The sequence below is a fragment of the Miniopterus schreibersii genome (genome assembly GCF_964146895.1).
Source record: "Miniopterus schreibersii genome assembly, chromosome: 12".
Lineage (NCBI taxonomy): Eukaryota > Metazoa > Chordata > Mammalia > Chiroptera > Miniopteridae > Miniopterus > Miniopterus schreibersii.
The window spans coordinates 44,973,161-45,000,807 of record NC_138112.1 but is presented as its reverse complement, the minus strand read 5'-3'; the positions used below and the strand labels follow the sequence as shown (position 1 = coordinate 45,000,807).

The window sequence follows — 27,647 nt, the reverse complement described above, 5'->3', positions numbered from 1 at the left end:
GGTCAGGCGCTACTCAAACACTGTCCACAAGAGACACAAATATGCGAAAGCAAACAGGCAACACAAATCCATCTCTGCTAAGCACCTCTTCTCGCCCTGGACAATTTCTCATTTCCTCAAGTGGTCAGCAGGAAACATAAACCGATTTTAAAAGTTGTTACAATCAATAGCCAGAAACAAAGCATAAAAAGAAATCCATTCACAACCAAGACCCCAAACGCCCATTAAATATTTTAATGTCAGCCTAACAAGAACTATAAAGAAAAATCCAAAGCCTTAATGATACAGTAAAAGGAAGTTGTGCTACACGGAGAGTCTGGAAAGACTAAACAAATGATACGGCAACACTTCCCATTCACAGGTTCAATGCAACGTTAATTAACAGGGCATTAGAGTTTTATAAATACAAAATACAAAATAATTGTGCAACGCACTGAATAAAAGCATGCAAATGACAATGTTCTGGGAGGAAAAAGATAATGTTGCAGAACTTCCCTTTCCTGCATTTATAAACATTGTGACATCACCTACAGCAGCAGTGATCAAAGCTCTCGGGCAGTTCAGCTCCTAATTGAAAGGGTCCTTGTGAGCCAGCCTGGTGGAGGAAAATGCGGGGGAAGAGGCCTGGGCTAAAGGCCTCTCGGAGGCAATGGGTGTCAAGGGAGGGCGTTTTTGTTTGCAAGACAGAGACTTCCTTCAAGGTAGCTCAAGTAAGAGAAGACTTACCTATAACAAGCAATTTCACCTCATCTAAGGTTGGAAACAAGGAACAGCTGGACCTCCCTGCACTAAACGTATAAACCAATGCAACTCTCCTTATCTTGAACCCTTCCCAGTGCCTCCCCTCAATCCCCCCTCCACCCCCCATGGTCTGAGCACTAGTTGGGGGACACCTCATCCCACCTCCCATTCAGTCCCAGCAGAAGGGGCAGCTGGGAGGATGTTCATCCCACCTCTTCACTTGGTAACTGGTTTTCCTAGCTTCCCCTTTTGCACTCTTTCAGCTTTCCAATAGCAGTGTAACAAATTCCCTGAATTACATCCCTTCGGCATAACATGTCTTCAGTGGTTTCTGTTTTCCTGATTGGACACTGATTGCTACATTGCCAGCTCTAACGCTGACCTTTTTTGTGTGTTTGTTTGTGTGCTTGTTTTGTTTTGTTTTGTGTGAGCCAGAGTGCACAAATCACAAGCTGTTTCTCTTTTAGGCAGGTATCCACCTCTGGTCCGAAAAACCATGTCCAGGGCATGGATATTTTGAGCAGCTACACCCCAAACTTTCTGGTGTAGCTGAAAATAGGACAGAAACTGGTAGAGCTGGTGTGGGTGGATGGTATGGGAGTGAGGAGGGTTGACAATTGAGGAAGGGCTACAAAGAGATTTGAGCAGAGTTACCCAAATGCACAAAGAGCAAAGTTTGATATCAGAAATCCAGACAAAAATCAATGACCGGTAGTCAGTGTGGTAACCAACTGGGTCTAAAGCCAAAGGCAGGTACAGTTGCAGTCACAGGGAGTAGGTGCCAGGACTGAGACAGACTGGGACAGGAGAAGTGGGCCTTTCAGAAATGTCAGGGGTAACTATGCAGAGACGCGCCCAGAGAGGGCTGGGTGGTGTTAAGTATAGTCACATAAAAAGGGACCTGGGAGCAACTGCGGTTTACCCGAATTTGCCCTTACTGTGACATATTCCGCTTCTTTTTCTTTTCTTAATAATTTCCTTTTATTACATGATTAATATCTTTGTTTTCTTCATTTTGTTTGAAGAGTTTCTCCCTTTGTAAGCAATGAAATGATATATGTTAACTGTAATGTAATATATATTAGAATTTATAGATAAATGACAAGAAAAATATAAAGTTCATCTATAATCCAGCCATCCAAGGTTAACCTTCCAGACCTTTTAAAATCTCTGTATTCATATGCATATACTTATGGCCATATGTATATATTTTAAAACCAGAATTACTTCACTTCTTAAGGGAGAAATAAAAGGGAAGAGTCTTACAATACTACTTTTTTTTATTAAAAAAATAGACTAATTAAACAAATAAAAAATTTCAGAAACAATTCAAATCTACACAATAAGTTAATATATAAACAATGTGGTGAAATAAGCAATGAATAAATAAATCTCTATTAAACAATATAGGAGAAATTGGATATCATTTAAAAGAATATAAATATATTACCACACCTTATACTATATGCCAGAATAGATTCAGAGGTTCATAATTACACTGAAATCTATTTTCATTTGAAGATAAAAATTTCAAAAATTTATCATAAAATATAAAAGACAATACAATAATATGTATGCTTTTACTAACAGAAAACAAGATATCACTTCTGGAATATTGAAGCATTTAAAGAAGTCATTAGTAGCAGGGTCAATGGGTTTTACGCTACGAAACATAAAGTCAACTATTTAATTAAAAAGTGAATTCATGATAAAGAGCAATGGAATGAGAAACCACTGAAAATAAATGTCAAATAAAGTTGATTGTCTATCATATATAAGGGATTGATAAAAATATAAAAGATCAGTACACTTTTATGGAGAGATAAATAGCCGAAAGATAAAAATAACAAAAAATACAAAGAGTAAAGAAACACTTGGGAAAATTCTGTCTCACTAATAATTAAGGAAACCGAATTTTAAATAATCATGAGGTAACGGTTCATTCTACTATCAAAAGAAAAAGTGAGAAAAGTCCAATGTTAGCGTAATAATAAATAAAAAGGTACTTGAACATTGGTTAGAGTACTGAAAATTAGGAAAACTTTTCTAAAAGGCAGCATGGGACTATATCTGTTAATCCCACTTCGGGGAGGAAAAAAGAAAGATTTTTAAAACTATCTTTTATATCTGCACTAATTCCTATCGTGAAAAACTAGATAGTCAAATGCCCCAAATAGAGGGAATACATCATTATGAAAACATTGATATATTAACACGGTAGAGCATTGAATTGCTAATAATAATAATAATAATAATATTAAATTTATGAACAATGCGTATTAATGGAAAAGAAAAAAACCCAGCAATTAAAATAGTATAAAAACTTCTTGATATGACTATATAGACATTATGTCTATAAAACAATAAAGATTTTAAAAGAAAGCAAGCAGAATCTTGTAAATGGTATATATCTCATGAAAAAGATATTCTTTGTGCTTTTTGTTGAGCTACTTAGAAATGTTTTGCTTGCAACAACTGCAAGTTTGGTTAAATACACATAAAACTGTAATATATGCAGTTTTCAGTAAGGTTTCCCGGATGACCAGGTATGAAATTTGGCGAGCGGGGTGCCTCAGGGTCCTCTGTTCTTCTCCAGCCCACCCCCATTCCAGCGCTCCCAGGAACAGCTGAAATTTAGCAGAGAAATTCCTGCCATTTCGCTGTCATGTATTTTGTGTCGCTGCCCACGGAAATCGCCCCTCCGGAACGGAGACATGCCCTGGCCCCTGCTGTGGGAGTTGGCTGGCAGCCCCCAGGCGAGTGTCTCCCCGAGAGTTGCCTTCCCTCGCCTGAAGAAAGTCCCTGCCCGAGGTCACGCCCCTCTGCCTGGGGACAGCCACTTCTAATAACCCGCCGATGGTGATAAAGGCCAGGCTCCCCCGCCTCAAGGAAGGGCACCCCCGAAGGGCCCTCTCAGCCCAGATCCCCCCGGGGGGCCTTTGTTGCCCCTGCACACAGTTACTCCTCCCTCTGTCCACCCTGCCACCAAGAGGGACCAACACTGAGCCCCCAGTCTCACCATTCTTCCGGGGGCCAACCAGCCGCCCGACGGCAAGTCACACTGGAAGGGGCAGTGATGAAGTCGGACGGGAACAAATACATATTTGGGGTACGCAGGTTTGCCCTCCCTGCCCTCAGGGTCCCCACCAGCACCCTATGCGAGGGCAGGCGGAGCGTGCGGTCCACCGCCGCGGAATCCGTGAAACATTTTTAGTGAGTCCATTTCATGCAGAGAAGGCGCAGCAGTGGCCCATCGCCAGGGAACCCGCTCTTCCGATTTCCCGCCGCGCCGCACAGAAGCCGCAGCTTGACAGGTGGCCAAGCGGCCCTCTGAAGGCGTAGCTGAGCTTCCACCTCACGGCGAGGCTGTGCAACCACATCTTCCAAGATGATTATTATACGAACCTGTGTGGCTCTGGAATCCAAAGGCAGGCAGGCAGCAGGAGTGGCCCTGGGCCTTGCTTACCATCACTCACAGTGACCCACCTGTGGTAGTCATGCTTTCCGTCCCAGCAACTCCGGACTCTGCAGGTCTAGAGGTGCTGGTGATTGCGTAGTTCTTTGCCCAGTTTTGATAGTAAATGGAGCAGGCACAGCCTGACAAGGGCATGGTAACCAGAGGCCCACCAGGTAAGCCGCCCAGTCAGCAGAGCCGCGGGCGAGGGAAACGCGAACGGGCTGGGGAGCAGGGAGACAATGAGCATCGATTGCAGCCCTCAGACCAGGAGCAGCACCAGGGGCTGTGGTTTGTTCTACTGTTTGCCCAGGAAAAGAGACCAACCAGGATGGGAGAGGAGCTGTTCCTAGAACTTATTACATAAAGTGACCGGATTAGTGCAAAGGGTGGGCCCAGGTATAAAGGCCCAGCCTCTTTGCTCTCAGCCCTCTTTCCCCGTGGGATTGGCTGAGACCTTCGCTGTGACCACATCGCAGCTCAATTCCTCTTTCTGGCCTATCCTACTTCCTTCACTCTTCCGGTGCTGAGCCCTGGGCACTCCCCGGGAAACTTCCTGCAAGCCAATATCCCTCTCGGTGTCAGTTTCTGGGGGACGCAGGATGCAACAGTTACATTAGGTTTTGTGTGTTCTTTTTTTAAACAGAAAAGACTATCTAGCACACAAGGCTTTGCGTGACTATTATGCAGATAATAAGAATCCCTGGGTGGCCTATGTCTGGGCAGCTCCTTGACCTCACCAGCAGCATTGACACGGTTTCTTCTCTTTTTGGAGACTGTTTTCCTGGGACCCCATTGCTTGTACCGAATACCAGAGGCAGCCAGGAAGCCTTTCAGTCCTGCTGCCGTCTAATGGTCATGTCCCTTCTTCTTCGGCTCCCTAGTTGTCAGGCCCTGAGCTTCTCTATCCCATCTTTCCAGAAAGCCACTGGTCCCACCAACTGTCACTTGCCTTCCTCCACCCACAGTGAAATAAATTCCAGATGCTGAGACAGTTGTGGGAATCTCTTCAGTGTCACCCGGAGGAGGGGAACTTAAATTCCTCTGGCTAGCAGCCACCACCTTGCTGCTCTGTTTCTTTCCTTTGCCCCACTGCTCTTCTTTCATGATCAGAGACTGAAGTCACTTCCTGACTCCAGCGCGTCTTCAAGTTCCTCTGCCCATTAGGATTGCAACACCTTTTTATAGTAAATCTCTGTGTTACACTTTCAATTTTATTATTATTGTTGTTGTTGTGTTATTATTATTACACTTTAAAATTTCTGGAGGACAAGGCTGTAAGAGAGAAATAATTCCCTTCCTTCCTTCCTTCAGTAAATTTCTTGTGTACCAACTCTGAGTCATCTCTTCAGTGAAGCTAAGCTATACCTACCGTTATTTAAGGTTATTAAATGTGATATTAGGGACACAACCATTCCTTTTTGAAACCTCCCTAGGGGCCAAAGTTGGCAGCAGATTGCTGGTCTGGCTGAGTCTTGCAGCACATCCCACTGGAACAACAACCCCAGAGCTCATGCCCTTGGATGGAGAGCATATTAACAGCATTCTCTTTGTGTAGGAAGGCCTCCAGGTTTTGTAAAGGCCCACTATATTTAGTGTAGTAAAGTGAAATGTCCCTAACCAGTAGATTTCTATCGACTAGCTGGTCTTTAAAGGCCAACTGGACAGGGCTGCTGGAAACCACAGCCCAACCCCCTCCCCAGTGGCTCTTAAAGACATCGGGCCTGCTTGTGCACTTCTAAATCAAGACCCACATGACACTGAACTATCTCCATCCTCACATTGTTGTCAACCTTAGTCCTGAAGCCTGGACACACTTTTCAACCTTTCTACAACCTCCAGGTTTCTGACCTTGTAATTCATTCTCCCATATCTAGCCTTGCTCTCCCTCAGAGCATGGCTCGGGGTCAGCAGAGGGAACAATACTCCTCTTCAGCACATTTTCTCAAAGTCATTTCACAAGGAGAACTATGTAGAGAAGGAAGACAAAGACTGATACTTGAACACAATTACTCTTCCGGTTGCAGAAGCCTTTCTTGGGTTTTGCTCATGTTTTGTATCTGACCACAGGCACCGTGTCTCTGGCTTTGACTTCAAACTCTTGTTTTGCTCCTGAATCAGGATTCAGCCTTGCACCTACTGGGACAAGTCAAAGAAAGCTGGAAGAAGGAAGATAAATTACACCCCAGAACCCTGGACAACTCTGAAATTAGAGGCACCAGATGCCTCTGAAGGCAGGAGTATGGGCTATGGGTGGGAAGAAAAGATTGTTGGAAAGTCTTTTGAATGACTAGTTAGATCCCGCGATCTTCTTCCTAGCATAGCACACAGCCCAGTGACTACCCTTCCACCGCCCTAGACCAGCCAGGAAGATGATTCTCTTGAGAAGCTGGGTCAAAGGGTCTGGGCTTGGTGCACCAGACACAGCTGAAGACAGTGATATGAAAGTCTCTATAAGGATTGATGAGCTCCCCTCACCCCCAGGCTCCAGCCCCTTTCCCCTGAAAAGCTCCCAGAAGGCTAGAAGCCAGGTTTAGTAACTCCCATGCAAAATCATTTATCTGATTGACTGAACAGTTTAAGAGAAAAGATCTTCAGATAATGACATTTGGAGGTCCCTCCCCCCCAAATAAATGAGGCACCACTGTGAAGCACAACAGTCCATAAAGCTCTGCCCATTCACAGGGGGCACTCAAGTGCTTCGCTCTTAAATATGACTAGACGGCTATTTATTAAAAGTCACTAATATGAAATACAAACAAAAGGAGTTCAGACGGAGATGAAAATGTAGGAAATAGAAGGAAACTTCAAGCACTAACATTAACGTCCTAGAGACGTAAGAGAAGAGATTGCATCCATGAAACAAGAACAGTGTGTCATTTAAAAACGAAGCATAACAAAAATGGGGACAGGAGGAAGGGGGCAATCAGAGAACCAGAAGGAACTTTAGAATATAAAACTATGATAGACGAAATTTAAAATGCAATAGAAGAGTTAGAAGACAAAGTTAAGAAAATCTCTCAGGAAAAAAAGAAAAAAAGGAAAGATAAGAAAATAAGATCAGTTCGAGTGATCCGACAACTGAATCAAGGGTTCTAGAAAGAGCGAGCAGAGGAAACGGAGGGGCGGGAATTACTAAAATAAGAATATACATGATAATTTCTCAAAACAGAAGGAAATACGTTTTTAGACTGAAAGGGCCATTGTGTTGAGGTTCATTCTGCACACTGGATGGAAAAAGAGCCTGTTCTAAGGTGTATCATCATGAAATTTCAGAGCATTAGGAAGAAAAGAGGACCTCGAAGCCTTCCAGGGAGGGAAAAACAAACAAACCTGGAGGACCTATTAGCGCCAAACTTCTCAGTAGCAACAAGGGGAAACTAGACGAAAAGAAGCGATGCCTTTAAAATTCTGAGAGAACATTCTTTCTAACCTAGAGTTCTATCCCCTACCATCCAAGTGCTGTTAAAATAAAGACATTTTCAGACATGCTAGGTCTCAGCAAATGTTACCTTTCATGAACTTTTTCTCAGGAAGCCCTCCATCAAACCAAGTGAGTAAACCAAGAGGGAAATATGAGGTTTAGGAAAGAGAAGACCCGACAAAAGAGAAAGGCAGAAGGATTGCCCAAAAAGAATGAAAAAGGGAAGCGTCAGGGTGACAGCTGGACCACTGGCCTGGAAAGACGGGGGGAGGCTCCAGGGCGGCGTCAGGAGAGATGTCTGCGAGCAAACAAAACGGATGCAGGGATTTATAATTCTGGCAGAGGACTTGGCTGAAATCAGTGATTGCTGTACGGAAACTGGAGTTTAAAAGAGGCAATTATTAACCTAAGGGAAAACAAAGTGATTATATAAGATACAAAGTGAACAGTAACCAGCTCTCCTAGGAACAGTATTTCCATAGGCACCACAGTGTCAACACTGAAAACAGGTTCAACCAAAATTGTGATATCATTAAAGTGGGAGGATGGTTATAGGTGAAGGGCACGGAGAGGGTGGTGTAAAAAAAAAAATGAAAGCTTATCCCCATATAAAGAAATCAAGAGGTAATACCTAAACTGCAAAGTCAATGGGGGAAAAAACAGTATAAGCCCCAGAATGAACAGCTAAAAGATATGAAACTAGTTGGCTCTGTAGAGAAGAAATCAGAGCTGGGAGGAGTGGGTGAAGGGACTGCCATTTTGTTTCATTGTTGATGTTAAAATCCTTGTATTTGACTCTTTATGATTAAGTGCTTGTATATTTTTCATTTTAAAAAAAACTAAAGTAAAAAAAAAAAGTGAGTTAGAGAGGAAATCGGGGAGAAGGGAAAATTAGGGTAGAAAAAAATGAAGTCAGAAGTAGTATTAGATTCAGTAAACATCATTGCTAAAGATAGGCTCAAAATTTGGTTCTGAGCTTTTTAGCAGCCAGCACAAAGTGGGAAATATAATCATTTATACAGTTTCACAATGTCCAAGAGATAAAAACAAACCACTTATTCGGGAGAAATATATCTATTCCTGGTACTGAGGTCTGAGAGACATTTTCCCATCTGTCCTTCTAAGGAGGGCACCATGTGACATAGTCAACCACATCCTCAGCAACTTGCCTCCAGTAAATGCAATAAGAAGTTTCATAGAGCTGTTTCTTATCACGTCTCTCAACGTAGATTGATGGCAAAATGCCAATGAAGAGTCCAGTAAAAGCAATTCTGTTCGCTTCAGAGAGGCAACAAAGCATAGTGGCTATGGTATGGGCCCGAGCTCCAAATCTGTCTCTTAAGAAAGTTACTTAATGACTCTGCACTCAGTTTTCACATCTATAAAATGGGCCTAAATATTATCATCTCATAGGGTTTTGTAAGGATAAAATGAGTTTATGCATGTGAAGCACTTAAAAGAAGGCCTGGCAAATGTAAGCACACATACACAAAAAAAGATAGCTGTTATTCAGAGAAATGCTTTTTAAAAATTGATTTTAAATGTTAAGATGACAATAAACAAAACAGTGTGGTAACTGGTGAAGGGATAGATACATAGGTCAATGGTATAGTAGAGGGAAATAGATCCATATAAGTATGGCTGATTTTTAAAAAAAATATATCTTTATTGATTTCAGAGAGAGGAAGGGAGAGAGAAAGAGAGAGAGGTAGAAACATCAATGATGAGAGAGTCGTCATTGATCCGCTGCCTCCTGCACGTCACTGACTGGGGATTGAGCCCGCTACCCGGGCATGTGCCCTGACCGGGAATCGAACCACGATCTCCTGCATCCTAGGTTGATGCTCAACCACTGAGCCACAGCCGGCCGGGCTGGCTAACTAATTTTTGACAAAGGTACAAAAACAATTCAATGGAAGAAAGATAGTCTTTTCAACAAATGGTGCTAGAGCAATAGGACATCCATGGGCAAAGAAATGAGCTTCAACCTAAACCTCACTCCTTCTATTAACTCAAAATAGAGCATAGATTTAAATGTAAGATATCAAACTATAAAACCTTTAGATGAAAACAAAGGAGAAAAATCTTGTAACCTAGGGCTAGGTGAAGAGGTCTTAGATGTCACGCTCAAAGCATAAGCCATAAGAGAAAGACTGACAAATTGGACTCCATCAAACTTAGAAACTTTTTGCTTTGTGAAAGATCCTCCAAGAGGATGAAAAGACAAGACACAGACTGGGAGAAAGTGTTGGCAAACCAAAAAGTACTTCGGAAAGTATCGCAAATCAAGCATCTGTAAAGGACCATTAAAAAAAAATTGCTCAAAAATTAACAGTAAGAAACAAATAATCCAATTAGAAAATGGGCAAAAGCCATAAAGAGACATTTCTATAAAAATGATGTAAAGATGGCAAACAAAAATATAGTTAACATTAGGGAAATGCAAACTAAAACCATGATAATATATCACTATAAACAATTGAGAAAGGTTAAAATAAAACAGTGACAAAACCAAATGCTGTCAGAGAAATTGGCTCTATTATATATTGCTAGTGGTGAGGTAAAACGGCACAGCTATTCTGCAAAAGAGTTTGGCAATATTTTAAAAAAACTAAATATATACTAACCACATGACCCAGAATTACACTCCTGGGCATTTATCCAGAGAAATGGAAATTTATGTCCACATTTACAGGAATGTTTATTGTAGCTTTATTTGTCATTGCCTAAAATTGGAAACAACCCAAATATCCTCCAATGGGTGAATAGTTAAGCTATGGTATGTCAGCTCATGGAATAGTACTCAGCAATGAAAAGAAACAAACTACTGATACATGCAACAACTTGGATGGACCTCAAAAGAATTACATACAGTATGCTAAGTGAAGAAAAGCCAATCTCAGAAGGTTGAATACTCTATGATTCCACCTATATAATATTCTCAAAATGATAAAATTATCGAGAGGGAGGACATATTAGTGGTCCTAGGGTTTTGGGTTGGGGGAGAAGAGGAGCATCGGTGTGGCCATAAAGGGGTAGCATGAGAGATCTTTGTGGTAATAAAGCAGTCCAAAGTCTTCATTGTGATTGTGGTTACATGATTCTGTACATGTGGTAAAACTGCATAGAACTACATACACACACACATGCACACTTGGTGAAATCTGAATCCGAATAAAGTCTACTAATTGTACTAAGATATTACCACTGAGGGAAACTGGGTGAAGGATACATCAGACCTCCCTGTTCAATTTACAACTTCTTGGGCATCTATAATTATTTCAAAATAAAGTTTAAAAAAAGAGATGCTATGGAAAATCCTCTACTGAAATCTTATTAATTTGGGGATTAAAGTTACCTTTACTTAGCAAACTTAATTCTTTCTTTCTAGATTGATAAAATGATGATAATTTAAACATTTGCAAGGTTGGTAGAATTTGTAGAAATTCATCTTTCAAAATATGGTGAAGGCAAAGAGGGGTTGTGTATGTATAGAGAGGGTGTTTATGGCAGGCACCGACTGTTTCAAGAAGGAAGCAGCATATTTCCAAGAGTCCTTACAGAATGGCACTTCTTACCATAGACCAGTCTCTGGTCCTTAGCTTTTCAGGTCCAAAAACTTGATTTTTCTTGCAGATTGAGCCTGGATTCCCATTAACTGAGTTCACAAGACTGATGAGCTATGCACAACAATCTCAGCCACACTCAGGTGTGCAAGAAAAGTCAAGTTTCTTTCTGTTTTTTAACTTACTTTGTGTTTTTATTTTTTTAATTTATTTTTATTTTTTGATTGAATTTATTGAGGTGACATTGGTTTGCAAAACCATACAGGTTTCAAGTGCTTCTACAACTGACTACCTCTTTCATCAAATAACAGGCCTAGGATTCATTTACCCTCTGGATAATTTTTGCACAGATCTGTTTCAATCAGTTACATAGGAACTTTAAATCTGACCTCTCAAAGAGCCATATAATTTCTTTATTCTTAGGTTAGCCTTCCTGCACCTACCACATCCTGATAATGGTATAAAAAACAAACTCTATTAGAAGATCTTCAATGTGGGATTCTGAACACTGGGAGCATCCTGACAAAGGAATTATCTTAAACAGTTTAAAATTAATTATACATTTTAGATATTACATCATTGTAATCATTGAAGAATAGTTCATTGTTAAATGCAGCATGCATGATCATGGGTAAAATCTCCTGGATGCAAATGATCCAATAATAATGTTACTGAAGTCAAAATTTTGTGTTGAGTGCACATTGTTAAATATTGAGGGGTCTCACTGTAAAAGTTCTTGGGTATTGATGTTTTGGTGGGTAACAGTGTCTTCTTTGGATTATGGCATGTGCGCTGTGTTATCTAAACTTCAGGCACATCAATAATCTAGTAGAGGACAGGGAAGTCCATGCCATTTCCTCCCACTCTTTGCAGAGAAATAATGAATGTTTTAATGAAAGTATTATACTCTGAATTTGCAAAGTGATTAAAATCAATCTTTATGGTAATTCCTAACACACACACACATGTGCACATCAAGAATTATTATCCCATTTTTTATTTTATAGGAGAATAAGAAAATATAATTAATAATAATAATAATAGATTTCTAGGCTCATTTTTCCCATAAAAAGTTTAACAAGTTACATGGCAACAAGAATAAAACTCAGGCTAAGCCTGCTCTCTCAAACTCTGTTTAGTAACTGTATTCTCTCATAGCTTCTGCTTGCCTTTTTCTCTTTTCAATCTTTTTTCTTCTTCTCCAGTTTTCTTTAAACGGCACAAGCAGGGTGCTCATTATGACTAATGAGATCTTCCCAATCTTAATCAATTCATTATGTCCAATAAAGCCAGGAAAAACATCAGCCAACTGGTCTCGCGAATGACTTTGTAATAGCTTTATCGAGATAAATGAATATGCTGAAGCATGTTAGAGTTTCTAAAGTAATCCCAGTATAATTTTAGGAATCCAAAGGCGGTAAATGAGAAAATGAAGCTTTTCTTTTAAGTTCATTTCAACTGGTTTGGGGTAAAATTTAACATAGTGATTCTGTCAAGTTGTACTTTTATTTTGATTTGATTCCTTAACTATTTATGAAACACATGAATGTTTATGAAATACATGGATATATTTACTTTGAGCTCTGCTTTCCTCCAGCTCATGCATAACGACCCCTTTTTATTTATGTAAACTTGAAATAATAATAATAAGCTAGTTGTGTTCAGCTCTGCCCTTTGAGCTGAAGAGATGCAGTCATAACCCCAGAGGGCAGTCAGATGGATTCCATTGCCTCTCTGCGTGATTAAAGTAATGACTGTGCCCAGAATCTGTTCCGATGACCCTTTCACCCAAGATACGTTTTTGTTAAATACAGAACACGGGGCATTAGGAGAGGGGCTGAGTAGAGTTAACATGTTTTGTTTTGCTAAGACAAAAAAAATCTGGTCCCATGTATAATTATTACCTACTGATCCATTCTGTTGCGATTAGAGCATCGGGACAGAACCTGTTCACGGCCTCCTTGCTCCGGCCAGAGCTCCGGCCTTGCGCACACTGTGGCACTTAGTTGGCTGGGAGGACCCCAGGGCACGGGGGGGGGGGGGGGGCGCCTGCTTACATTGCCATGTTGTATGAGGTGGCAAGAACAGCTCTTTAGGTTTGCTTTCCGCTGTAGGATATTATAGAATCAGATTACTGCACATAACGGGGCTCACTCTAAAAGGCTAGAGTGAGATTTAGAAGCCTTTCAGCTCACTTATCAAAATGCTTACAGTTCCCATTTCACTGCAGATGAAACAATAATAAATACTGAGCAAAGGAAGTTAATTCACATCCGGAGGATTTTATTAAGCTAAACAATAAAAGTTGTGCAGATCCTAGGCAATGAGTTTCATATTAAAATTCATAGCAACTCATAGACACATTTCATCAAAAGCCATAAATGGACATTGTAATGTATCGTTTTCACTACTGATGCTATCGTGGGTCTAACTGAAAAACAAACAGTAATTGCGTAACGCAAACATCAGGGTGGGGTTTTTTTCATCAGTATTTTTCTTTTAGCAACATAGCAGATCTAGCACTGATAGGGACCTATCATATAATGTTCACAGAGCAACATCAAGGCATTTTTATACTGAAATTTAACATTTTATAGCAAGTATCTTCTAAAGAAATATTTTTTAAAAATATGTTTTTATTGATTTTAGAGAGAGAGGAAGGGAGAGGGAGAGAGAGAAACATCGATGTTAGAAGAAACATCAACTAGCTTCCTCCTGCACACACCCCAACCAAGGACTGAACCCGCAACCCAGATATGTGCTCTGACCAGGAATTGAACCAGCCACCTTTTGGTGCACAGGACAACACTCAACCAACTAAGCCACACTGGCCAGACCTAAAGAAATCTTTTTATTTGATCTTTTGACCAGCATCGGCTGAGTGTGAAGTAAAGTCATCAAAATAAAGTTACTACACAGTCAAGAAAAGACAAATAGGGTGTCCCCCAAAATGTATACACATACTTTGAATAATTAGAAAGGCAATATTTATTAAAATATATTCCATTTTCAAAATTGAGGTATCAGCTGTTAAAGTGTGTATACATTTTGGGGGGACACCTTGTATATTTCTTTTACTTAGTATTTTTAAACTTTGTTTCATAGTTGGAGGTTTTACATTTATTTGTAGCTTGTAATGTGAATTTGCTTTTGGCTACATGTATTATATATGCCTATCCATATGATATGTGTATATATATATGATATGTATACCCAGTGGTGTGCTGGTAAGCCAGCACTTCAAAAAAAAACGAAGTCCTGATTTGCCAATTTCCGTGCTGTAAGTCCTCCCACTCTGGCCAACTTCAAGCTGATGCCACTGAATGCGGACTTGGGAAGAGAGGTACACATTTTGCTCTTGTGAGCCAGTACAAACAAGCTCCAATGCCATTGTATATATTATGTGAGTCTGTGTCAGCATACATGCGCGTATAGAAATGTGTATACACACACACACCAAGAGGCCCATGGAACAGTAAGGAAGACCGAAGCCAGCACCTACCTTGAAATCCCACCACTACCACGCTCTAGTTATTTCACCTTGAACAAATCACTTAACTTTTCTGTGCCTCAGTTTCCTCCTTTGCCTAATGAACATAATAATAGCACTAGGTGTTCTGTAAAGATTACATAAATTAACATATGTAACAGATTAATGACAGTAACACATACGTGCTCTATAAGCATCAGCTGTTTGTTGTTGCCAATAATATAATTTATATATAACTGTGTATATATATAATAATCTATCAAGATCTTGCCCATCAGAAGCACCTGATGCTCCACCTCCAGGCTTACTCCCCTCCATAACCTCTGTCCCATCTTTCCCTTCCTCCCCTGTGCAAGTTCAGGTTAGCCCAGTAGAGATTCATGAAGTTCAGTTTCAATCAAAATCAGCAAAGCTTTAGAACTGAGGCTGGGGCTGTCCCATTACCTGCTTGCTCTCCTCTCTCAGCGCCGAGGAGCTCTGCTTGCCGGAGCCTTGCCCGGGTCTTTGACTACCTCCCTTGGCCCGCTCGTCCGGTTGCCTCTCTTCCGTTGCTTGGTTTCTGACTGGTGGCTTGCCCTGATCCTTGCTCTGAGTATTGCACCTCAATCTCTGGACCGTGACTACTTTGGTTTGAAATCCTGACTGATTATCTTGTTCTGGATCTTCCCCAGTTTCTCTCCATTTTTACTGCATTCCTAATTCTCTTGATCTGGAATATCTTCATGATGCCCATTCAACCTGGGTTTCCCAGATAGTGTCAACTTTAAATATTCTGTCCTTTTGACTCTAGTGTTTTGGTATACAAAATATATTGCCCTCAAATTTTTTGATGACAGAAAGGACTATAAAACCCCAGAGTCAAAACACATTCTTTTTTTTTTTTTTTTAATTCAGAAAATATGATTGTGGTTTGTCTAACCTTTTAAGTTCCAGTACTGAAGTGACCACCGGTTGTTTTTTTTTTTAATCCTCACCTGATGATATGTTTTTATTGATTTTAGAGACAGAGGAAGGGAGGGAGAGAAAGAGAGAGACAAAGAGAGAGAAACACAGAGAGAGAAACATCAATGTGAGAGAGAAACACTGGTTTTTTAATATTCCGATAACTGTATTTCAAGGAAATTGGTTTCCTTTGGGCTCTTATGTATTGTATTTTTAAAACATCTTTATTGAGATATGATTCATATAAATACAACTCACCCATTTAAAGTATTGAGGTATACAATTTAATGGTTTTAATATACTCACAGAATTATGCAAGCAATTATGCACTACAATCCAAGTTTAGAACATTTCATTACCACAAAAAGAAAACCATACTCATTAGCAGTCACTTCCTCCTCTCCTCTCCTCCCTTCCACACCCAGCCCTAGACAGCCCCCTTCCAATCTACTTTCTGTCTTCATAGATTTGACTATTCTGGACCTTTCATATAAATGGAATCATACAATACGTCGTCTTTTGTGACTGGCTTCTTTCACTTAGCATAACGTTTTTGAGGTTCATCCAAGTTGTACCATGTGTCAGGGCTTCATTTCTTTTTATTGCCAAATAATATTCCATTGTATGACTATGCCATATTTTGTTTACTCATGTGGCTGAACATTTACATTGCTTCCACTTTTCAGCTATTATGGATAATGCTGCTATGAACATTCATGTACAAGTCTGTGTGTGGCTGTATGTTTCATTTCTAATACCTATGAGTGGAATTGCTGGGCCCTATGGTAACGCCATGTTTAACTTCTTGAAGAAATGCCAAACTGTTTCCCAAAGTTTACCACCAGCAGTGTTGGAGGATTCCAGTTCCTCAATATCCTCTCCAACTCTTATTATTGTGTGTCTTTTCTTACAGCCATCCCCTTGGGTACAAAGTGGTATCTCACTGTGGTTTTGATTTGCATTTCACTAATGGCTAATGAAGCTGAGCATTTTTTCAGGTTGTTATGGGCCATTTGTGTATCTTCTCTGGAGAAATGTCTGTTCAATTCCTTTGCCCATTCTCTAATGGTGTTGTTCATCTTTTAATTATTAAGCTGTAAGAGTTTTTTATATATTCTGGATACAAGTCCCTTATCAGATGTATGATTTGCAAATATTTTCTCCCATTCGGTGGGTTACCTTTCCATCAACTTGATGGTAATAGTTGCAGCACAGTTTTTAATTTTGTTGTAAGACAAATTTTTTCTTTGTGGCTTATGCTTTTGATGGCATATCTAAGAAACTGCTGCGTAAGTGGAGGCTGCACAACTCTGAATATACCAAAAACTATTGAATTGTACACTTTAAATGAGTGGATTATATGGAATTAATCTCAATAAAGATTTTTTTTAAAAAAAAAAAAAAAGCCAAAATGGCAGAAGAACAAACAGAGAACAATTCAGACCTTGGTATCATTGTTTGATCATCTCTGCACATAAACCAATAAATACTCCTTATTGTTTAAAAATACAGAAAACCCCAACAGGTTCTAAAATTACATCATGGTGATGGTTGTACAACTATGTAAATATACTGAAAACCATTGAATTTTATATATTTTAAGTGAATGAAGCTTATGGTATGTGAACTATAGTTCAAGAAAGCTGTTTTTATAAAGACAAAAGAAACCATTGTCTAGTCTTAGTCATAAATATCCACTCTTATGTTTTCTTCTAAGATTTGTATAATTTTAGCTCTTACATTTAGGTTTTTGAACCATTTTGAGGTAATTTCTAATTAAGAAAGGGGGTCCAAATTCATGTAATTTATTTTATGCTCTTAAAAACATCATTCCAAGAGGGAATTAATAGGCTTCAATAGATTGCCAAGGTGGTCCATAGTACAGAAAAAGAGAAATCTTTGCTGTAGAGATCGGACTATATACTTCTCTGGGCCTCAGTTTCTTCCCCAGTACCATTTGTGGGTAGGATTGAATTGGGAAGTCCCTTCCAGTTCTGTGGTGCCCTTTACTGTGCAGACATTATGGGTGGAGAGCCATGACTCTTTTCTGAAGAAAATGCCTCATGTCTATGACAAAAGAGGTTTCTAAGGTTTTTTGTTTTGTTTGTTTTTTAAGGAAGCCATTGTCTGGCAATCACGGGAGGGTTCAGACAGAGCTCTGTGAAGTGTTTAGGGGGTAGAGGTGACACAATAAGGGAAGGAAATGTTTTCTATTGAAAAGCAGTCAATTACCTTCAACAAGTTGCTAACGAACTGGAAAAAGATTTTTTTTTTTTTTTTTCAGCTGAACGGCCAGCTTCTGGAAGGTAAATAGGATGGGCTAGATGAATGGGTGACAAACATCCCCAAATGAGAGGAAGCAGAAGTTAGCAGGAGAGATGCCACGCCTGTGACTGAGCCATCACTAAAGTCATTAAAAGGGAACAAAAATTAGGAAAATACAATCAAATCTTTACTTTTATAATTTAAAAGGTACTTATACAATTTTACAATTGTTATTTCATAGTATTTCCTTTTTTTCTCTTACATTTTAAATATGGTATACATGGTTATAAATATATACTGGTTGGGTCTCTTTCAAAATTAAATGATTCTGAGATAAATCAATGGCATTTTTAAAGGCTTTTAGTATCACATTCTATAAGCTATTTGATCATTGTATACATTGTAATTTTTCCTGGAATCTATTTCTACACGGTGGAACTGACAATAATAATTATAAAAAGAAAGCACAACTGTTTACAAAAAATTCCATTGAATATGGAGTTTTAAAGAGATTATGGGATATTCTCCTGAGGTTTGTAAGTTATCTACCCTGAAGCATAGACTAAGCTAAATTCTCCATGTTTTGCAAATTTTGCATGCCCTGTGTTGGCATCCTTTTAAATTTATAATACCACTTCCTTATCAGTGAGGGGGAGGGGGATCCTTTTGGGCTCAAAAGTCAGGACTTCCACTTTTCCTCTCCCCAGCACCTTTTCCTCAGGCTTCTATCCTTTCCAAGAAGCAACCACAATGTGGGGAAGAAGAGTATGGGCAGAGAGGAAAAGGGTCAGAGCTCAAGAGCCCTGCGTTAGTCAAAGGTCAGCATGGAAGGGACCGTCTGTGAGGACAAGGAAGCTGACTTTCTCTTGAGCCAGCTGAACTGGATGGCGGCCAATCTCTGTCTCCTTCCTGGGCCTGAGTGGAGCTCCCCACAGTTCTGCTTGGCCCTGCATAGAGACAAAAAATGCTCTATAGAAATAGTGCCTAGTTTCACCTTTTTAAACGAACAAATCAAGCCAGGTTTCAGCAGAGGGTCAAGGGACAGAGGACAGTGAGGACCAAACTGTTATTTGCTATGTCAGAAACTTCCAGGCTTATTTGGAAAGACTAAAACTAAATAAAAACTTCTTATTAACATAGGACTGGAGTTGTGAAATCTGGTCAAAGGGTTTTATGCAGGGATGCCTTTTTATATGTATACTCTCACGGTGATAGGAAGAAGTAGAGAAACATACAACCTTTTAATTAGGGGAGAAAACTATTGTTTTTCATAAATTCATAACATTTCTTTTGCCAGCAGTTTTCTTTTGACACTAAAACATGGGAATGGTGCTCTCAAGTTTTTGCCCTCTCTTCAACCTGAAAGGGGAAGTAAAATTCTTTTCACAGAAATAAAAAATGCACATTTTAAAAAAGTACATTAAACTAACATTAGATGACTTATTCTAAAACAATCTCTCTTTTTAACTGAGCTTTTCTTCAGATTTCCTAAGAGGAAAAGTTGACGTCTAACTCCATGTGTTAGTTCCTTTTTTGCTTTCGTAAATTTTTTCCCCGCATTTACTTTCTGGCAGAAGTAGTATTTTATTGTTTTGTGAAAATCCGATTGCAATTCACCAGATATCAGTTATTAATAAGGGAACATTAATAATAAGATGATATTAGTTAAGGTAATAAGTTACAAGTAAGGTATGTATAAAACTGAAATAGAGACATTTATGTCCAGAAATGATAGACCTTTATACTCGTTCTGCATTTAGGTGATCTCAGCCTATTTTCTGGAAATGTGCATTGAGTCGTGTGTTTTTCACATGAGAAAAAACCCTGAGGACTAGGTCCAACTGGGAGGAATGTTACCCAAGGTGTCTCTAGACAACATAGCTGGATGAAAAGTCCCAATTTTCATCATACTAGTTGCAAGGAGAAAAGGTTGTGGCACAGAAGACAACCTTGTGCATTTGTGGGCCAGGCAAATGCAGAGAAGCAAGTGGTAAAGCTGCAACCAGAATGAAGATCTGAACAGAGCTAGGCAGGTGGAGAGGGTCAAGGAAAGGGTTTCAATTCTGAAGCCACTAATGTGTGGCTGGCGCCAGAGGGCCCCTTTTACATTGGTTGCTGAGAGAGTTTCTGCTGCTTAGAGTAGCCACCCAGAACTAAACACTGCAAATCAACAGATATATCAGATTTACTTTTATTCTCTCTTTTATATACTTTCTTTTCATCTCAGTGCTGTGTGATTTTTTTATCCTTTCATTCTTCCTTCCATGGGTCCCTGTTGTTAAGCTCCATTCTCTAAAGCTCTAGGTTCCTTTGCATTTTTTATTTTGTTTGCTTTAAGGGCTCTGTAAAAGCTAGCATTTTTGCAGGTTTTTTTTCCTTTGTTCATGTAGTCTGATCTGGAAACCAGGACTTTATGTTGGCTTAGATTCCTCAGGTCTCTAATCAACTCTGTGGAAGGTGGAATAGCTTGGCAACAGACATAATAATAATAATTAAAAATAACAGTGAGCACAGAATGAAGAAATGAGATTCAAAAATCAGAAGGAAAGTAACATAGAGTCATAGGCTTTCATCTGAAAATATCTAGTCTGGCCAACTGAGAAGCACCCTTGCAAATCAGTTAATAACATCTATGTGCAGAAAAGCAAAACCATAGGGAAATTTTGCCTCCAAGTGTACAGTTTGCTTTATGTATTACCTTCTGGTGAAATTCCCACATACAAACAAACCTTTGAAAACCCAAGATGAAAACAATGGCTGCCACAAGTAAGATTTCCAACGGCACTCTTAAAACATACAGATTTATTTTTCTGGCACAACTACTTCAGAGAAGTTCTCATTTAATTCCATGCATGGTCATTTTATATCTCCCATGTACATTCTCTTTTGCTGAATCAAAATCTTGTCAATGAGTTATTTTAAAAAATATTTTAAAAAATTATCCACACCTTGAACAGCAGTTCTGCTGTGTGTATACAAATGCTCTGGAAAGGCACAAGTCAGGTATTGGGTGTAGGCACAGGACAAACCGCATGGTCTGCCTTGGCAGCCCTGTTCTCACCTGCAAGCTGCCCACACACACTCCCTTCCAAACGGTGCTCCTCTGATGCCAATTGGCTGACTGAGCTACTTTGGGAGAAAGCCTATGGGAGGGGAGGGGAAGGGAGAGGTGGTGTGGATAAATATTTTATAAACTAAACTTCAAGCTTAAAACTTGATTTACCCTTTCAACAAAATTCACATTGGAAGTCCCATATCTTCTTAAAAATTTTGGACACTGAAGAGTTAAGGGGGTATGGAAGCTGGTGTAGCCTGGGGCTGTCATCCAAGGCCAGCTTGAAAAGGCAGCAGGAAGGGTTTGGTTCTGGCTAGGCTACAGACAGGCCATCTGGATGCAGGGAAGGCCTAGAATGCCAGAAACAGCTTTTCTTTTTGGTGTTAGGCTTCATTAAGTTCAGCCTAGGGAGAGTCTTTTTGGTTTAAGACTCAAACTGAGAGTCTTCTTTGAACAGGGATTTTGATATTTTGAACTTTATACGAAACAAATTCTCATTACATATATTCTTTTGGTAAAGAAAGTCACAAAAAGCAAAGTACACAATTCAACATATTTTAAAAGGATATAGAACAGATTCACTAGACCTATAAATACAAAAAACCCAACAACTATGTGTAGTCTTTAAATAATTTCCCTAGGAATAGATATATCTGGATATGTTGTCTGAAAAAAAATTGTTCTTTATATTGTGCTACTCTGTGACTACAGTGAACAATTGTTCTATTGTTTTCCCTCCAGTTCACTTTTTGAAAGAGCAATTTCACCCCACTGAAATTGCTTTTATGTCTTTAAAAGTACTTTTTTTCTTCATTTTTGTTTTATATTTAATTATACTACACTTGGCATAATGTTAGTGTGGGCCCGTTGTAATTCCTTTCACAGGAAATTTTTCTTTACTAAAATTGAAAAAAAAAAAATCTTGCAGGGAAATTATAGCAACTTCCTACTCTATATCACTCATGAACATACACTCTGCTTGGAAACCACCCTCTTTAAAAGATACGATCTGTTCTTCTCTAGCTCTAGCAGCCTGCGTTGGATTTGTATGTATTATTCTTAACAATTAAAGGAAAAGGTGAATGTAAATTCACTAGGGCAAAACAAAGTAGGAAAGAGAAGATTATCCTTAAGAGAATTCTTACCTTAAGGCAGAGAAAATGCACGTATCTTTCAGGGTGGAGGAGATGGGGGGTGGGGGGGAAGAGGGTAGATTTTTTTTTCCTCTCCAAGTCATTAATTGCCACCTAGCAGCAGAGAAGGGAATTGCGCACTTAACTTTGGACTTCAATTCTAGAAAACATTGGTTTTAAAGGGCACATTACTTTTATTATGACCAGTATCTAAGGAATTATTAGCCTACTCATAAACTGGGGATTGAGTGGTTTTTTCCTCTCTTGTTGTGAGAAAAGAAATACAACAAATGAAAATTTTTGACTAATTTATAAGATACTCTTTCCATCATAAAATGTCTGTTCTTTTGTTTCTCTGTGGTAAGTACCCTTGCCACCTCAGCAATAGGCCAAAGGAAAAGAAATTCTGAAGCCACCCTGACACTAAAAAAATGCTGGCTATGGCCCAGGAAAGGAAGAATTGCCTGTTTTTAACACAGAAAGCAGTTTCCAGAATAATCTCAGGGTGGATTTCTATAAAAATGAGATCAGAATATATTTTATTTTGGTAGGACAAAAAAGGTTGTTTATTTTGAAAATTAGTCGCCATCTTTTTATAAAAGATGAAATAATTTCCAGACCAAATGATTATTTAGATGTGTTAAAGTAAAGAAGTGTGTCCTTATTTCTAACTTCACTAACCATGTTTTTTATTTTTGTAACAGTCAGCCATACTGAACGCCAACGCGTTAAAGGAAAATAGGTCTCTATTGTAGTGTTTCATAGATCTTGGTAGCTAAATAAAAATAAAACTTTTCAAGAGATTAAAGCAAAATTAATTATTTAGAAGGACTTCAAAAGTTAACAAGTTTAAAAAGAAGGTTCCAGGCTAAAAAGTGTAATTTATTTAAGATACTAGATGAGTGGGGGAGCGGGCTCACTGTATGCTTCTAGTTTGCTACTTTTTATCTAGATAAATAATAGGCATCACTATTATATTGACTATATGAGTATATTATCACTAAGGCAGCCAGCAACATTTTGCAAGACAAATACTGATTTAAAAATAATAATAATAGTCCTAGTTGGTTTTGCTCAGTGGTTAGAGCAGCGGCATGTGGACTGAAGGGTCCCAGTTTGATTCTGGCCAAGGGCACGTACCTCGGTTGCAGGCTCAATCCCTGTGCAGGATGCAACCAATCGATGGGTCTCTTTCAAATCGATATTTCTATTTTTCTCTCTCTCCCTTCCATTCTCTCTGACAAGCAATGGAAAAAATATCCTTGGATGAGAATTAATAATAATAATAATAATTATAGCTAATAAGTATTGAGTATTTACCATGTACCAGGCAGTGTGCTAAGTACTTTAAATGAGAAATTCACTTAGTCATCAAAACAATCATTAAAAACACTAGCCAATATTATCTCTATTTTATAGGTTTAAGTAACAACAAAAGTTCAGAGAGGTGAAATTAGTCATCGAAGGTGTCAGAGCTCATAAGTAACTAAGCTTAAATACAAACCCAGTTCTGTCTTAATATTGAAGTCCCCAGCAGATGATTCTTGGAACTGTTTTCTATCTACTCTCACTCTAGTCTCATGGCTCTAAATAACTTTCTACAATGATGACCTCCAATTTTGGGTTTCCAGCCTGAACCTCTCCACTGAATTCCAACTCATATGCCAACTAACTACGTCATATCTCCATTAGGATGTCTAATAGAATCCCAAACTTTTAATATATAAAACCATATTTATCTTTCCCCTCAAACCTGCTCTTCTTATCTCTCCATTGTCACAGTTCATTGCAATTCCATTCTTCCATTAGCTCAGGCCAAAAACGTTAGTCATTTTGAAACCTATTTCTCTTACATGTCACATACAATCCACTAGCAAAGTACTGTTAGCTCTGCCTTCAAAATATATCCAGAATCCAACTACTTCCTACCATCTCACCATTACAACTCTGGTCCAAGGCACTGTCATCTCTCACTTGGATTACTATATAATTGCCTTGATCTTGTTAGCATGCCTGGCTCCAAAGAGTCTGTTCTCAACATTATCATTTGGTAATCTATTTTTAAAGGATTATCTATCTTCAGATAATCCTTTAAAAATATCAATCATGACATTTCTCTTTTCAGAGCCCTCTAGTGGCTTTCTCTCTCACTCAAAGTGGCCTAGAGGCTCTATACTACCTGCAACCCCCACATTCATTTTTCTCTCAGATTTCATCCCATAACCATCTTCTTTGGGAATTCTTATCTGTTTTGTTTACTGAGATATTCTCAGCATCTTAGTAATAATGCCTGGCATATAGAAAGGTGATTTATAAATATTTGTTGAATGAATGAGACTTATCTGATTCCAAAGCCTATCCTTTTCATGATTTCCTTCCATGCATATATTGGTGACTCTGAATTGACTTGGTTGGCTGGACTCTTCAAAGTGGCTCTTGTATCAAAGTTCCACTTGTGGACCAACAGATGAGACATTTGGTCTCCTGGGGTTTTAGTGGCTTTCATTCCTTTAAGCATGTTTGGCCCAGGGTACACCCTGATTCTTAAGCAGTAATTACAAAATTGATCAATAAGGGTATTTTGCAGGAAGAATAGGTCAGAAAAGCAACACTGCTTCTATAATTTAGAGGCCACTGTTTACTTCTGGATTTTTAAAATTTAAATAAAAATAAATTCTAATAAGAGCCAAGTTAAAATTTTCACATGGGCATGTAATATTCACTGTTACTCAACTATCTAGATGACATTCTGTAATAATTGCCTAATTTCTGGAAAAATATTTCTTAACAACTTAAGTATGCCAACAGCTTTTGTACAGGCCGCTCTTTCAGACCCACACATTGAAGGAGGGAAGTTACATTATGCAGTTTAGATACAACTCTAAACTGTTATTCTTCCAAATTATGCCTATTATTTCCAATCTGCTCTATTCCAAGCTTTAGCTATTACCATTAGAGAACATCAGCTTTTAAACAACTAGTAAAAAAAATAATAAGGTGGGAGTGGATACAGACAAGGCTAGCTTTAGAGTGAGCTATCTAAAGGCTATCAAATATTAGTTAAATAAATTATAATACATGATAGAATACCTTACTATTATCCAGACATTTAAAAGCATGTAATATGAAGAAACATTTGTGGTATAATGTTTAAATTAAAAAGTAGGTTAAAAATAAGCATATATAATTTGATACAAATTTTTGTGGCAGTTTATTTTGTTCAGATATTAATTCTGTGTGTTTTCCTATCCCCCCCGCCCCTTGCCTCCATTCAAGTAGGTATCCAGACCTCAGATTTTTATAAGGCAAAAATCAAAAGCTGCTTAGAAACAACATAAGCTCTCCCTGTCTTTTGAAGTGAGAAAGGGGTGGAGGGTGAAGGAATGCCTTTGAGGGTGAGGTAGAAGAGAGATTTAGAAGTCTGTATCCCGTTGGCTTGGTGAACAGCTAAGACTCCTGTCTTGCTCTGTGACAAAGTGAGGATGGTGGCACAACCTCAAAGAGGAAGGCTGCACCTGGGTGCAGGGGCTGCCAGAATCACTCACTTGATTCCAGATTGTTGAGTTCCAAGGATGGTAAAGGAATATTGGAGCCATCAGACCTAAAGGGAAGATGGCATAAAAGGGAATTTCAGCAGTAAATCAATATGTACAGGTGACCAAATAATTTGATGTAATTCCAGGTACTCCCACAATAATTATGGCCCTAGAAACTTTGTATGATCCTAGATGGAGAGGAAATGCTCAATAATAGTGGAGATTGAATTTCCACCAGCATGGCAGGATGGTACCTCGGGTTAGGTTCAAGTTGATCTAAAGAAATGCAGTATTTCTTTCTATGCAGTAAGAGTCTCACCCACAATATGCATATGTACACACAGACAATGTATTACATATTATATGCAATGGAAAATATATTCTCAGGATAATTTCCCTCCATTCTTTAGAGAGATATTGTTGTAGGGGGAAAAAAAAATCACTAACATTTTAACTGTGAATTTCTCTACCTAGAGGATGATGGGATTATTCTTCATACCGTGTATGCGAAAAAAATTTTAAATAAATGTATATTCCTTTTATAACTGGAAAAAATGATAGGACCAACCGCAAACTGATATTTTCTTATATATCAGAGCACATAGAAAACAGGGAAGGGCATACATCATAACCTCAGGTTCTATTTTCCAGCTGTTTTAGACTTACTGATATTGTTCCTAGAAGTAAAATATACACTTTTCAAGAAAAGATAACAGGTTTTTCTCACATTAAAAAAAATATATATTATATACCTCCTACATCCTATAAAAATTTTAAATATTATTTTATCAGCCAGGGTACCAGCAAGAAACAGATGGCACACTCAAAAGGGGCAACTGAAGGGAGTGTAATCAGAATACGGGCAGGGAAACAATGAGAGATGATGCAGCACCACTGTCAACCTGGCACCAACATGGAGAGAGAAAGGGTAATAAGTGCTCTATCTCTTACTGCCTGCTGATCTCCGGCTAGTACCCTCCATTAGCTGAGCTCAACCAAAAGCCAAAGAGGAAGGGACCCTGCTGTTATAATCCATAAAGGGTGAAGTAGATACATAGTGGTAACAGAATATCTAGCATGGTGACATCAAAGTGCAAGCAATTCTAGAATTTTACTGTAAATATTTCCAAATTTAAAGATTTCTATTAGAAGAGTACTAGAAACATAGAGTTTTGGACATCAGTCTTTGCTACTATGTAATATATAGATAAGAATATTCATTATAGCCCCAGCTGGTTTGGCTCAGTGATTAGAGTGTTGGCCTGGGGACTGAAGGGTCCCCCAGTTCGATTCTGGCCAAGGGCACATACCTCTGCTGCAGGCTCATCCCTGGCCCTGGTCCAGGCTCGTGCACAAGGCAACCAATCGATGTGTCTCTCTCTCCCTTCCACTCTCTCTCTGAAAAGCAATGGAAAAAATATTCTCAGGTGAGGATTTAAAAAAAAAAGTATTCATTATAGTAGAGGGGACTTGGGAATAATCTAATCGTCACCCATAATTATGTAAATTATTGTATTTCTACACAGTGGAATACTATGCAACTGTTGAAAACAATGTGGATCGTTACTTACGGATATGAAAAGATGGCCATGACTTTTTAAGTGTAGTAGTCATGCAATAATATTTATTAAGCACATAGTATGGGCTAGGCATTGTGCTAGGAGCTGGAGAAACACAGGAGAACAACCCTTTAATTTAAATCTGTAAATTTAATCCACTAAATTAACAATGATTTTTAAAAATAACTAGGTATTGTTGAACTTAAGGAGGAGGGCACTCATATACTATTGTTCAGAGTACAAATTGGCAAAACATTTCTGGAGGGCAACCTAGCAAAAGCCTTAGAAATATCCATTTCAGTTGACCCTGCAATTGCATTTTTATGAATTTATTCTAAGGAAGGGAACACAGATGTACACGAAAAAATATCTTAAACCGCTCATAAGAGAATTGCTTGGGAGGAGGGGTACCTAAATATTAAACAACAGGGACTTGGATAGATAAAGTATATGTTCAGAAGGCAGACTACTAGGGAGCCGTG

General features: G+C 38.9%; 1 protein-coding gene across 1 annotated transcript in view; it reads right to left on the bottom strand.

Moving 5' to 3' along the window:
* LOC308565833 (uncharacterized protein) overlaps positions 1 to 27,647 on the bottom strand; it is a 52,787-nt gene that overhangs the window by 24,372 nt on the left and 768 nt on the right. The window contains exons 2-5 of the mRNA XM_081155495.1: positions 27,178 to 27,270; positions 25,612 to 25,671; positions 23,211 to 23,305; positions 22,083 to 22,184 (exon numbers count right to left, since the gene is read on the bottom strand). Of these exons, the coding sequence (XP_081011621.1) occupies positions 22,083 to 22,184; positions 23,211 to 23,305; positions 25,612 to 25,671; positions 27,178 to 27,259 (339 nt within the window). The 5' untranslated portion in view covers positions 27,260 to 27,270. The remainder of the gene's footprint in view (positions 1 to 22,082; positions 22,185 to 23,210; positions 23,306 to 25,611; positions 25,672 to 27,177; positions 27,271 to 27,647) is intronic.